Raw genomic sequence first — 14,294 nt, forward strand, 5'->3', positions numbered from 1 at the left:
TGCTAACTGGGAACGTCTGCCAGCGCCCTGCCCAAGTCAGAGTTCAAATTTACATCCTTTAGCTGTGACTAGACTAGTGTACCTAACTGCAACTCTTTAGTTTACCTACTGCTGCTTTGCTTATCTTGCTCTAGTTTATTCTACACAATTTGCATTACGAAATTCCTGGCAAAACCCTTATCATTGGCTCTACATAGCATGTAAAGCTAACGAGTAGAAGTCTCTGGAGTTGAGTGAACTGTATTGAACCGAACTGTTGTAGAAATAGAGGTGTTAGATCAGAAATCAGCTGTTGAATCTGTGCACAACAAATTTCTTGAATATATACCTACTCCTAATTCATCGTTTCCTAAATAAATTTATTATAAATACATATAAATACGTCTATATAGACGTTTTCAAATTGTCAATGTAAGCTCGCACATTCTCATTATAGCCAAATTTGTCATCGTTGAATGTGAAAAAAATTAATTCACTAACAAATTTAATTGATAATTTATAGAATACTATTTGTTACTTTCTGTCACATTCATTTTGTCTACTTAAGCAGTTAGTAACCGTCACTGTTTGGCAATTTCCGCTGACATCAATCGAATATAATGTTAGCAGGGCACTACGTACACACATATACATATACATATATATACGAGAATCGAGTGTATCTGTATCTATTGCTCTGACCATCTGTTTGTACCTCAAATGTGTGTTCATACAATGCAGAAAAGCTGAAATATCTAAAAATTCAACGATGACTCACTTGTGTATGAAATCAAACGAAAGGCCAGTCGGTCCCATCTCATCTCCCATGTAACAGAGCATAGCAATTGTCGAAGCTAAGGCAGCATAGCATATACTATAATATAAAATCTTTAGTGGGCGTCCTACTCTCTGTATAGAACTACAATCCGATACTCTTGCCATTGATATGTAAACGATAGACGCCGTTGACGTTCTTGACCGAACATCACCACTCAACTCACCATATCTACAGCTACTACTCTCATAATCCTAGCGTTGAGAATAGTAATTTAGACGTGAATATCTTGCAACGATGCACTTGATACGTGGGAGCGCTGTTGTTTCCATTTAATGCCGTCGTCAGCCTTTCGCTTTAATATCTCGTAGTAACGCTAAGAATTAACATTTCATATTCTTACCTCAGCTAGCGTATTTATGCTGATCTATGCGAAATTAGTTGCTTATTAGTTTACCTGAAATGATTTTCTATGTTGAATCCTCTGTACACTAGCAATGATACTTACTATCAGCTCTTATCACGAGTCTTTCTGAGATTCTTCCTCACATATATACATTTCGTATGATCTACTGTCCGTTCGTCTAGAGAATGTTTTGGTTACAGATAAAACAATATATATAGATACACAAGTTTTGCGACGCTTATTTTCATCCACTGACATTTTGTTTTGAAAAATGGATAAGGTTTTCATGAAGTTCAGCAAATATATAAACCATGGAGAAGAAGGCTTGGCAAGGCTGAGTCCATGTCTGGCTGTTTGTCCGTTTGTATGATCAACAAGAACTTAGAGACTTTAAAAGCTAGACACTAAAATTGGGAACAATATGAGAATATTTCCCAATCAGATCCATTTTGTTTTTGGAACACAAACAAGCTCAATCATGATCTCGTGAGTGCGATGCCCTTGTTAAAGTGTATTAAAAAGTTGGCTTTGACCGACTTTAATGCGTTCTTGTTGTATATATACATATATATTTTATTCAACACATTTGATGTTTGCAGTCTTAGGTGATTTATTGCGATATATATTTTGAATGAGTAGAACAGACGCATGTTATATTTCTAAATATAAGATATAGAAGAGTTATAGGTCTATGCTTATTCCCCAGTACAGGAAACCTTTAAATTAAACAAAATTAGAAATCCGCACTCTTTCAAATTAGAGATTAAATCGAATTAGCTTAAGCTTACAATAAAATTCGTTTCCGGCAAATGCAGTTCAATCATTAAGCTTTATTTAGACTTCATTGAAAGAATTTTCTTAATCAGTTATTAATCATTTATCGCGTTACCATATCGAATATTTCTGATAGTGGAGCCCACGTTATGCTACGTGCTACACTACGCTCTGAGGCTGATTGTGAGAATCGTGCCAAGGTCTCAGATTGTTCAGATTGTTGCTACGTGCTCCGCTTATTTTTTTTTTTCTTTTGACGAGGAATGAACAAAAACAAACGCAGCTCAGCTCAGTTGCAGCTCAGAAAAATCGCCAAGTGCCGCCCGCTGACGCCCACGTGCTTAGTCTTAATTGGTTTTGGCCTAAGATCTCGCTCGCCCACGTGCTCCCCCAAAACAATAGCTGGCTGCACTTTGAGCTGATTGCAGGTGCCAATAGGCTGCTGTATTTGTGGGCTGTCTCTTGGTAGTGCCACGGAGCCAGACGCATTCTTTAGCAGCAGCTGTTGGTGCAGTGCAGTGCAGTAAACTTGTAGTTTCCCAGTCTAGTCGAGTCAATCGGCCTCGGCCTATTTTTGGTGCGCACTGCTGCATTTGGCTTTAGGGTGTTGATTGATATTTTTTCTCTCGCTTGCTTTTCTTCTCATATATAAACAAAAAGTCAACTGAACATGCGGGCGCTAATGGTAAATTCAAGCTACAGCATTCTTCTAAGCCTGCTGCGTGTAGCTTCTTGGTGGCATTAACCGCAATGCCAACCAGCTAGCTCAAGTTATGGCCTTATAAGTCCAAAGCAACTGCTGCCGCTGCTGTGAGGTCGCGCCGCGCTAATATGGAAAATGAAAACAGGAAAAATCTGTAGAAAATGCAGTGCGTTCGTCGAGAGTTTCCATTGATTTGCTCTCCGTCTCTCTCTCTCTTGCCTGCTAAGTGATTTATGCATATTTCTCTGTACTTACACTTAGTCTCACTTATTTGATTTACAGATTTCTTAAAAACATATTCTGAACGACAACCACAAGCAGCAGACGTAGCAGCAAATCAAGTTGAACAAACTATAACAACAACAACGAAGCGACAACAACAAAAGAAGAAGAAGAAGAAGATTAAAATCTACAACGACAACAAATTAGCACGAAACTTTCTATCGACTTTAACAACTTTAAACCAAAAAACTAATAACAAACAACTAATCTACAACTGACGCTGCCTTTTCAACTAATTTCGATTTAAGGTAAGTTTTATTTCATTTTTTTTAATTTGTGTACAGCTTAAAAAAAAAAAATATTGTAAAATTCAAATCCTTTTAAATATAGTCAGAATTAAAAGTCTTTCGGTTTTTTAGTTTTGTGAAATGAATCGAACAAAGTCGATTGATTCAGAATTTCAATAATCAGTAGTTTATATAAGACAAACTCAAGCACATAAGTTGTAGACAAGTTATGACCGAATAATTTTAATAATATGTACATTTTGGCAGATAACTAATCCCTAAGGACTGTAACTTTATGAATAGGTGAAATGAAGTCACCTAAATGATACACAGATCTATTTTATGGCATTTTAGGTTTCACTCAAGTTCAAAATCATATTAATACCTTTATTAGCACACCAGATACATATATGTCTATGGATCTAGATTTCAGTTTTTATTAGTTAGAAGCTGAGCTGTAAATTTCAGTTCAGGTTAATTTTAAGTAAAGCTATGAACACCGAATTCGACAATATTTGAATATACAAGAGAGATGAACTTAAAAATGAAATTAAATGTTTAAGTCTAAAGTCCTCTTATTGTTCTTAAAACATTTGATGCCCAAATGGTGTGGTGTGGTCTTAAAAAGAAGCTATGGCCAGTCAATTAAAGTCTATGATCGAAATAAATCAGCAATTTGAGTGCTACAACTTGCTTACGAAGTACTTTATTCAATGAAAAAGATGACCGAGCAATGCGAATCGTAATTTTTATATGCATTGCCTCCGGCTATTTATATGACTTTGTGGACAGTGAAAATTTTATTCTATACAGCGCTAGCCGAGTACAAATAAAAATAGTTGGAAATTACATAAAAAGGCTCCACATTGGCGCAGCATCATGGCATTTTGTTATCCTTGCTACGAGCACCCACACACGAACAAGTAGAGAGAGAAAGAGAAAGAGAGAGAGACAGACAAGGCTGACAGACAAGAATCCAGAAAAGCAATCAGAAGCAAGTGAGTCTGTTTAGAGCGGCGACGAATATGAAATGCCCTTTGCTCAACTGAATGAAGTAGAAAGCGTACGGCTATGCTCGAAGGATCTCACATATACTCTGGCTATAATGCTGACTAATGTAACAACATTTGAACAAGTCCAGTGCAATTCCTCGAACACGTAATACTCCTACGCACATATATATATACATATATTGTAGTAGTATGTGTACATATACTTTATGAGACCAGACAAAATGGTGGCACTGGCGCCAGCTTGTCGCGCCAGTTGAGTTTTCGCCTGGCGGCAGCGGCAGCGGCAGCCTTTTTTTCTTCTCAAGTTGACTTCTACGTTGCCAAGGGGGCGTTAATGTCTTTCCTTTCAAGTGGGCGGATTTCTGCTTTGTACACGCTGCAATTGAATTTCTTCTACCCTTTTTTTTGTTTGCAATATTTTGTGGCGCAAATGTACTACAGCCAATGCGGCGTATGCTTAATCAGCAAGACAAACTTAGATTAATCGAACGGTTTTCTTCGGCTAATTAAAAGTTGAAGCAAAGCTATCCCGCTGGCGTTAAAGTCTGTCAAAGATTTTTAATTGGCTGAGAAGCGAGAAGGAGGAGAAGTTGTCCAGCTCAAGTCGTTTTCAGATAAATAGACAAATTATTGAATTTATTTTAAAATATTCTATGAATTTTGAATTTATGCTGAAACCTCGATATGGCTTAGGAATATATATAAATATTGTTTAAATATTTGTTTCTTTGTGCTCGCTCATAAAAAACGTTTACAGTACTGTCATATAACTTATACAACTTAACGAAACAAACAACAGCGCAGAGAAAAACAGCAAAAGCGGTGGGAGGTGGGAGGAGGGTAGGGGAAGCCGCAGCAGCAGGAGTTGTGTTTTGGTTGGGGCAGCAGCAGCGCTTTATGTGTAGATATATACATAAGCAGTTGGCTATAAGGCAAAAGCATAGAGCGCAGCCATTGGTGGCCAATGCCCACCCATTGGGTGGCGCGGTTGGTGGTTGCTGCTGCTTCTGCTGCGGGGTTGCCAAAAAAAAAAAAAAAAAAACAACAACAAGCATAGCAAAAAGCCAAAATGCTGCTGCTGCATGCTTGCGTCCACCCTCCGGTTTGTCACTGTCCGTAGATCTCTGCCTAGCACGCATCCCTTTTGCACGCCCAGGCAGCGCAAATGGTGCGCTTTCAGCCTAACAATGGACTCTTCTCGTGGAGTGTGGAGCATGCGCGGACAGCATCCTTGCTGGCGGAATGAACGTCAGTTGATTTTCATATTGCTTACGACTTGTGGCATGAATGATGTTTGCGTCAGAAGCGCACGATGTGTTGCCGGCGTCGCACATCATTCTAGGCCTAGCCTGTGCCACGGCCAGGACTCAGGCAGCCAGCAAGCCAGCAGACCAGGACAACAGTTGTGAATTAGTTTTCTCAGGCTCAAGTGTTGTTTTTGGTCGCGCCACCGTTTTGTGCCTTGTGTTAAAAGAAAAGTTAAAAAAAAACTCAAAGTTGAATTGTTAAGTTTTTGCCATTCAAAGTGCCTTAATATTTATAAGTCATTTACAAACATTTTATAATTTGCTGCATTTGTGCCTTAGAATGTACTTTAAGCCTTGAGCCTTATACTTTGTGAGGCCCTGGGCCATAAAACTGATTTGCCTTAGAGAAGAGTAAACTTTGTTATATATGAACTTACACCAAACGTTTTTAAAACTTATACAAAGTATATACAACACAGCTTTTAGTAAACGTAACGTTATTTGTTATAAAAGTCTACACTGCGTATACGCGTTTTTAGCCAGCATACAGTAAACTACCCAACTTGTTAGTCCTTACCTTTCGGTTCACTTTTTACGTACAATTTTCGTTTATGCCTTTACGGTTTTTTTGAAAAGAGCAAAGGACGCGCTTTGTGCCGCCGTTTACTTCAAAGAACACCACAAACGTGCCTCAAGTCACGGCGTGCAGTCGCCCCCCAAAAGCGAAGCCAGGCCTAACTACGCGCAGTTCCGGCTACCGTTCCCGGATAAGCGCGTTTGATTTGGTTTCCTACGTGTCGCGTGCGCTGCCGTCGTAGTCAACGATTTTTAAAATCCCTTCACACCGTACGCCTTCAAAGACAAAAAGTCAACATAAAAACACACAAAATACTTAAAAACACACACTACAACACATAAACATACACACACACACACACAAGCCTGAGTGTGCCTTGCTTAAGAAATATACAAGCTTAAGCTTAAACGCCAGCCGCGGTGCCTTCAATAAAAAATCAACCAAAAAAATTAAAAAAAAAAATTAAAAATAAAGAAAAAAAAAACAATTTGCATACGTTACGACAAAAAAATATCTGTAAAGAGTAAGTACATTTTTTAAATTAAAAAAAAAAACAATATATATAATATTTTAGAAATCTTTTTGGTAGAACTAAATATTCTGAAAATAGATTAAATTAACTCATTTGTCAATAAATTGTTCTTGCTATCTAATTTAGCAATATTACAGTTCTTTGTTTCACAGTGAGCAAAGTCCCGACAATTAATTACCTATAACCGCATTAGCTTTCTCTCTTCCATTAACCAATAGCTGGCCGTAAATTGCATCCATTAGCAGCACAGTGTGAGCTCCGAGCGAAAAGTGGCTGCCAATTAGTGTGAGCTCGTGCCTCAACTTCTCTCATTCCTTCATTCCACTTCGTCGTATCCAAAATATGTTAGGAAGCCGTAAAATTATTGTTTGCCTGGCATGCCATTTGCATTTGCCAGCTGGTGGTCACTAAATTTGCACTAAAATTAACGCTTAGTCTTCTCTCACTCCCATCCCTTTACTGCTGTTTTATTTTATTGTCCATTAAAATTCCGCTATTAAAAGACAGTTTTGAAACCTTAGGCGCTAGCGTAATGCAATACGCCTCATTGCGGCTTCAGCCTCAGTCAAATGAATATATAAATGTTGTTTGCACTTGAGCTCCACAACTTTCATGCCAAAGAGCTCTATTGATTGTCAATGTCGTTGTGCTTATCTTGTGGTATGGCTATTTAGGGGAGAAACTTTTACTGCAGGATATTGACATATATTGTGAGTTAATTAAATTTAGCTGGCATATTATATTACATGCTGTGTGTTCAATGAGACCAAAGCTGACTGCTGCAAGTGTAGAAGAAAATAAATATTTTCGTACAGTTGAAAGCATAAAAATTACGCAAATTAAATAATGTCAAAATAGTAAATCATAGTTATATATTTTTTCTCAACTTAAAATGTAATGAGTAAGTAGAAGTAAAATTATTCAAGTAGTTTTGTTTATATATGTAATTAATATTTAAACATTAAACAGAGTCCTGCGCGCATTTCGGCATCGGCAGCTCGCAGCTCTGCGCGCAGTGCCACTTGAGTCTTCGCATCAGTTTACACTCTACAAAACTCCCTCAAAGCGCCTTAAGCTGCGCACACGTTGCCAGCTGGTGGTGGCGACTCTCAGGGCGTTGTAAAGTCTACAAAAAGCAGCAGAGAGCAAAGAGAACGAGAGAAGGGAGAGCGCAAAGCAGAGCGTGGTGGCTTTTGGCGCTCAGTCGTAGTCGCTGCCACCCTGCGCAAGTGACGTTTGCACTCTCGCGCTCTCTCTCTCTCTCAACGCACCCCTTTAGGGAAAAAAGTGCGTCGAGTCCAGCATCCATCCCACTTAAGTTGGTCCACTCGTTGCGAGTATTTTTCAGTTACGTGTCGTACTTCAAGCGCAGCAGACGTGCTGCATTAAAAAGCGCTTACAACCAACCAGAGAGAAAATCGCAGCTATTAGAACAGAGTTAAATAGGAGAATGCCGCTGTTGGCTTTGGCTGTTGGCAAAAGCCGCTGCCATATGGAGCATGTGGCCTACACTCAACTGGCGAAAAGTAAATTTAAGCTAACGTTTTAAGTGAATGTGTGTGTAAATACTAGTGTGTATGTGTGTGTGTGTGTATGCGTAACACTTTGAGGTTGACACTTTTTGCCGGATATTTCAAGTGTTTCCGCATGCCGCAGGGTTGTGTTGGAAAAAAAATAACAAAAACCAAAACATAGGCTGTGCAAATTATCGATTTTTACATAAGAAATTAAGTGTAAACGTATGCCGGACAGTACGGCGGAGATAGTATGTGTTACAACAGTGAGCGGGGTGGTCTATGTAGTGCTGACACACTTTGTAAGGGACGGGAGGGACGCAGACAAGGCGCCGCAGGACGCAAGAAAATCAATTATAGCGGCTACAATATGGATGGACGGGCGTGTTAAGAGAGACTTTGTGATGGGACAGTCGAGGGCAAGACGAAAGTAAGCGAGATAAAGAGCGGGGGCAGTCAACCATTAACTGAATTTAGCTAAAAATCCAGGCATTAATGTCGCATAAAATGGCGCAGCAGCGGCAGCGGCAGCAGCAGCAGCAGCAACAACAACCAGACTACAACAATTGAGTATAACGTCGACAGCGCCGCTGACTGCGCTGCTTTGGCATAATGACAAGCCCAACTGGGGCTAAGTGTAGGCAAGCGGGGGGAAAGCAGCGTAGGGGGAGGGGGTGTTGTTAGTCACCCCAAAGCTACAATGGCCTGGCTTTGATTTGGCACTGAAGTGCCAAACGAGAGATTGTGTATGTGTGTGCGTGTGTGTGTGTGTCCATGTGTGTGTAAAGATTTTCATCAGCAGCATAGCAACTTTGTCTGTTGTCTGCCGTTGCTTCGTTTTCTTTTTTTTTTTGGGTGGTGGCTGCCCCGACTTCGCGCTAGGCTTGGCCTGGCCTGGCCCTGTGGCAACTACTATCTCTCTTTTTTTGAGGGTGGTTTTGGGTTTCAGGTTTTTTGGGCTTATACACTGCTCACAAGAATAGGTTTTTCAGATTTGAGCATCAGTTTGTAATCCAAAATAGAAAATTCAATAAAAATTTATATTTTTATAACTGCACTGCAACGTGTGCGATATAAATAGCACATCAAAGATACTACTGAAGAATTGAAGAGTCTTGAAGTCTTATACTCCAGCACAAAAGGGTATCAAGTATTCGTTGAACTCTCGTTAGGTTTTTCGATTGTGTATATATTATTTTTGTATGCCAGCTACTGCTCCTAGCAGAGCGCTATTTATAACTCCTGAAGGGTAATTTATAGAATGCTTATAACGCTTATGCTCTACTTTTGATCTACTCCCATTGCAGTGGCTTTGACAACTTGTACAACTAATACACTAAGTTTAAGCAAACGATTAGTACTAGGAACCACAACTATAACAAAACGAAGACGAGGAAGAGGACGAGGACGACGCAAAAATGTCCACATTATCGCTGCGTATACAGCTGGAAGGTGGTCGTGTGACCAAGACCATACAATTTCAACCAAACACAACAGTGTTTGATGCTTGCAAAATAATACGCGATAAATTTGCTGAAGCTGTGCAAGGACAACGTAAGTTAAAGCTTGTATGGCATTAAATTAAATTAAATACTATACACACAGATTTATTCTTCAGCTAGCGAATATGGCCTGTTTATATCCGATGAGCAGAATCAGCAAGGCGTCTGGCTAGAAGCAGGTCGCACCTTGGGCTACTATATACTGCATAATCAGGACACGCTCGAGTACAGAAGAAAGCTCCGCACGTTGCGTGTGCGCATGTTAGATGGCGCTGTCAAGACCATATTGGTCGACGATTCACAACCTGTATCGCAGCTCATGGTGGTCATATGCACAAAGATTGGCATAACCAACCATGAGGAGTATGGTCTGGTGCGTGAGGATAACGAGGCGCAGAATGAGAATTTGCCAGATAATAAATTCGGCACACTGACGCTAAAGCGCAAATTCACCGAAAAAGATCGCGATGCCAAGATGGAAAGTTTGCGCAAAAAACTCAAGACCGATGATGAGAGTAAGTCCAACTGGTGATAGAGCGTTGAATTGTAATTGCAACTTTTATTCAATTTGTAGTGAATTGGGTGGATGTGGGTCGCACTTTGCGCGAACAGGGCATTGATGAGTCCGAGACGGTTCTGCTGCGTCGTCGCTTCTTCTTTTCGGATCAGAATATTGATTCACGTGATCCAGTGCAGCTGAATCTCCTTTATGTGCAGGCCAGAGATGCCATTTTAGATGGCACACATCCTGTTACCCAAGATAAAGGTAAAGCTGAAACACAAAATCTCTCCCAACATTCGCTTCTTACACTCTCAAAAAATCTCTTTTCAGCTTGTGAATTCGCTGGCATACAAGTGCATATACAGTTTGGTCCCCATAATGAATTGAAGCACAAACCGGGATTTTTGGAGTAAGTGGGCTGTCTTTATATTTGTTATTAAGCAAAATCAATTTATACTTTTGTCCGCTCTTTAGCTTAAAGGACTTCTTGCCGCAGTCCTATGTGCGTGTCAAGAGCATTGAAAAGAAAATCTTTGCCGAGCATCGTCGACATGTGGATCTATCTGAAATTGATGCCAAGGTTCTTTACACCAAAACCGCGCGTGAGTTGCCCACCTATGGTGTAACCTTCTTCTTGGTCAAGGAGAAAATGAACGGCAAGAACAAGCTGGTGCCGCGTCTTTTGGGTGTTACAAAAGACTCTGTTCTGCGCTTGGATGAACGCACTAAGGAGATTTTGATCTCTTGGCCGTTGACAACTGTGCGTCGCTGGGGTGCATCGCCCAATACGTTTACATTGGATTTTGGCGATTATGCAAATCAATATTATTCAGTGCAGACTACTGAAGCGGAGCAGATTGTGCAGCTTATTGCGGGCTACATAGATATTATACTAAAGAAGAAACAGACCAAGGATCATTTTGGCATTGAGGGTGATGAGGGCTCTACCATGGTGGAGGAGTCAGTAGCGCCGTCCAAGTAAGTTCCAAAAGTCGAAAGTTATTAGTCTCCAAATTATTCATATACATCATTTTATCTTAGAGCAACTTTCTTGCAACACGAAACCAATCGCGTGGAGAAACTTAATCTGGAGAGTTTGGCGCATCCGGGCATTATGCGGCCGTATGATGGTGAGTTTGAAGAGTTTTGATACTGATACTGTCCTTGCACTTAGCACTTAGCTTCAGCTTTTTAGCGCTTTTAATTGATAGACCTAGAAATAAGTACATGAGTCTAAGAACGACCAATGGTCTTTGTATTTAGATTCGTCTTTTGTTTTTGTCTGTGTATATTTGATTTATGTTATTATGTTGCAACAGGTGAACGCACCTTTACTCAAAATGAAGTGCAGACCGTGCAGTATGGCGCCTTTGTGGGTCAAGTGAACCACGCCCACCAACCGCCTACGGTAAGTTATTGTTTTGAATGTTACATTGATTTCATGCCATTGTAAGCTTATTTGCCATTTGCACCAAATACGATTAACACGTAATAAAAACTCATTTTGCATTAAAACCAAAACTAATCTCCAACGAATTCTCCTAAACTTTCTACAATGCTGCATTAAACATAACTAACAAATAGGAAGTGATCATGAAGAGTTTCACAAAGTATGACTAAGAGTAAATGAAATTATGCTTTTATTAATTTTTGATTTGATTTTCACTTTTGTAGACTAAGGAAGTACGCATTAGTTCTGTGAATCTCACAGAGCCGCAGCGTGCGCTGCTCAGTTACATATCCGCTGGACAGGATGTCTTAATACGCGCTGACGAGGAGCTGCGCACCAAGGTAAGTCTTAAGCTGGGAAATAACAATAACAGGGGTGTAGCCAAAAAGTCAAGAGAGAGAGAGTGGGACCTCTTGGCTAAGCCTCTGCTCTCTAACGCTAGCGCCAGCCTGCAAACTCAACTAATATATCGAATCCTTTTGCCAGGCACCCATACAAGAGCTGGGCAGCGATATGCGTTCCATAGAATGGCGAGAAAACACATTGGACACCTCGAAGCAAGCAGTGAGCTCCCATGTGGCCACCATGAGTGCCGCAACAGCACAAATCATCACCGCATCCCAGCCCGATGAGGTGGATACGGAAGCCATCTCCGCCTCTGTATCACAAATAGCACAGACTATACCCGAGGTAACCAAGGAAGTGCGTTTAATAGCAGCGCTTATGGAGAACGACACCAGTGGCGATCAATTGCTGGAGGCAGCGCGCAATCTCTGCAACGCTTTCAGCGATCTGCTCAAGGCAGCCGAGCCAGAAAGCAAGGAGCCACCGCAGCATTTGATAAATGCCGCCAGTCGTGTGGGTGAAGCTACCACCCATGTGCTGAGCACCATTGCCGAGGAGGAAGCGCCCGAGAATCGAGAACTGCACGATATGCTCTTGGCCCTGGCCAAGGCTGTGGCCAATACCACAGCTGCTCTGGTGCTGCGTGCCAAGAACATAGCCGCCAGTTGTGAGGACGATGAGGCCAGAAATAGAGTCATAGGCGCTGCTAGTCAATGCGCCCTAGCCACCAGTCAGCTGGTGGCGTGTGCCAAGGTTGTGGCGCCCACTTTGCATAATGCAGCGTGTCGGGAGCAGCTGGAGGCGGCCACCAGGAACGTGGCACGTGCTGTTAATGCGCTGTGCGAGGTCTGCAACGAAGCTACCACAGATCAGCAGCTGAAGGGCGAACTGGTGGCAGCGGCGCGTGAGGTGTCCAATAGCCTGAAGGAGCTGCTGGAGCACGTCAAGCTGCGCTCGCGTGAACACGCCAATCGCACAAGCCAAGAGCTTAGTCCCGTAGAGAATGTCATCATTGGCACAGACATTCTGGTGTCCACCAACGATCCTCAGGAGATGGTGCGTCATGCGCGCACCTTGGGTCAGACCACAGCACAGCTGATCCAAAGCATCAAAGGCGAAGCCGATGAGCAGCAGGATGCGGATATGCAGCGACGCTTGCTCTCAGCAGCCAAGCAGCTCGCCGATGCCACTGCCAAGCTGGTGGAGGCGGCGCGGTTGTGCTCCTCGCATCCACATGACTCGGACAAACAGAATGCGCTACGTCGGGCAGCGGAGGAGCTGCGCGAGATTACCACCACCACGGCCAATACGCCAGCGATGAAGCGTGGACTCATACAGCGATTGGAGTTCTGTGCCAAGCAAGCGGCCTCTGCTGCGACGCAGTGCATCTCGGCAGCTCAGAATGCTGTGCACCACAGTCAGGACCATCAGAACAAGGAGCAGCTGCTGCAGGACTGCAAACGCGTAGCAGACACTATACCCAGGCTGGTGACCTCACTCAAGACCACACGTGCGCAGCCCGACGATGCACATGCTCAGCTGAATCTCATAGAGGCGGCAGAGCAGTTCCTGGAGCCAGCCCTGCAAGTGTCTAAATCTTCGCGTGCCCTGCAGCCCACAGTCACTGATATACCAGCGGCAGCGCAGCTGTCCAAGAGCGCGCTGCTCCTGGGTCAAAGTGTATCGGAGCTGCATTCGGTGGCTCAGCGTGCCCGCGATGCCTGCGGTGGTCAGGAGCTGGAGTCTGCGTTGGAAGCAGTGCGCAAGCTGCATCATGTGCTGGACGATACCAGGCAGGCAGCGCTGGCAGGACAACTGCGTCCGCTGCCCGGCGAGACTGTGGAGAATACAGCGGATGAGCTGCGTCGCTCGGCCAAGAATGTGGGCATAGCCCTGAGTCAACTATTGAGCTCGGTGCTGCAAGGACAACGCAGCTATGCTGGCGCGGCAGGACGTGACACTGCCCTGGCCTTGGGAGAGTTCACCAAGAGCGTCCACGGCGTGGCAGCCACGACACAAAACGCCGCCATAATTGACTGTGCGGATGATGTGGTGAATGCTTCAGCGGAGCTCATAGAGCAGGCCCAGCGCACGCTGCAAGGAGTGCAGGACACGCAGGCTTTGACGCAGGCAGGACGCGAGGTGACCAGCGCCATATCACGCACTGTGGACTGCATTCCAGGACAGCGTGAAGTGGATGTGGCTCTGCGAAACGTCAGCGAGCTGAGCGAGATACTCAGCATGAGCGAATTCCCGCCCAGCAGTCGTCCCTACGCCACGCTGCAGTCGGAGCTGAAGCAAGTGGCGGAGCAACTCAACACGGCCGGCGGACACATGGTGCAGGCTTACGCCAGTCCCGCGCAGCTTGCCGAGCGCAGTCAACAGTTCGCAGCCAACTATAGGGATTTGCTGTCAGTGAGCATGGAAATGGTGGGACAGACCCAAGCTGGAGCAGCCCGTGCGCAC

The 14,294-nt window shown here is 43.1% G+C and overlaps 1 protein-coding gene across 1 annotated transcript in view; it reads left to right on the top strand.

Moving 5' to 3' along the window:
• Nucleotides 1-14,294, top strand: part of LOC108599768 (talin-2) — a 30,413-nt gene that overhangs the window by 8,133 nt on the left and 7,986 nt on the right. Inside the window, 10 exon segments of the mRNA XM_017986793.2 lie at nucleotides 2,920-3,167; nucleotides 9,337-9,583; nucleotides 9,648-10,046; nucleotides 10,106-10,297; nucleotides 10,364-10,442; nucleotides 10,508-11,011; nucleotides 11,075-11,163; nucleotides 11,353-11,441; nucleotides 11,708-11,824; nucleotides 11,970-14,294. Coding sequence (XP_017842282.2) covers nucleotides 9,448-9,583; nucleotides 9,648-10,046; nucleotides 10,106-10,297; nucleotides 10,364-10,442; nucleotides 10,508-11,011; nucleotides 11,075-11,163; nucleotides 11,353-11,441; nucleotides 11,708-11,824; nucleotides 11,970-14,294 — 3,930 coding nt within the window. The 5' untranslated portion in view covers nucleotides 2,920-3,167; nucleotides 9,337-9,447.

The sequence above is a fragment of the Drosophila busckii genome, chromosome 3L (assembly GCF_011750605.1).
Source record: "Drosophila busckii strain San Diego stock center, stock number 13000-0081.31 chromosome 3L, ASM1175060v1, whole genome shotgun sequence".
Lineage (NCBI taxonomy): Eukaryota > Metazoa > Arthropoda > Insecta > Diptera > Drosophilidae > Drosophila > Drosophila busckii.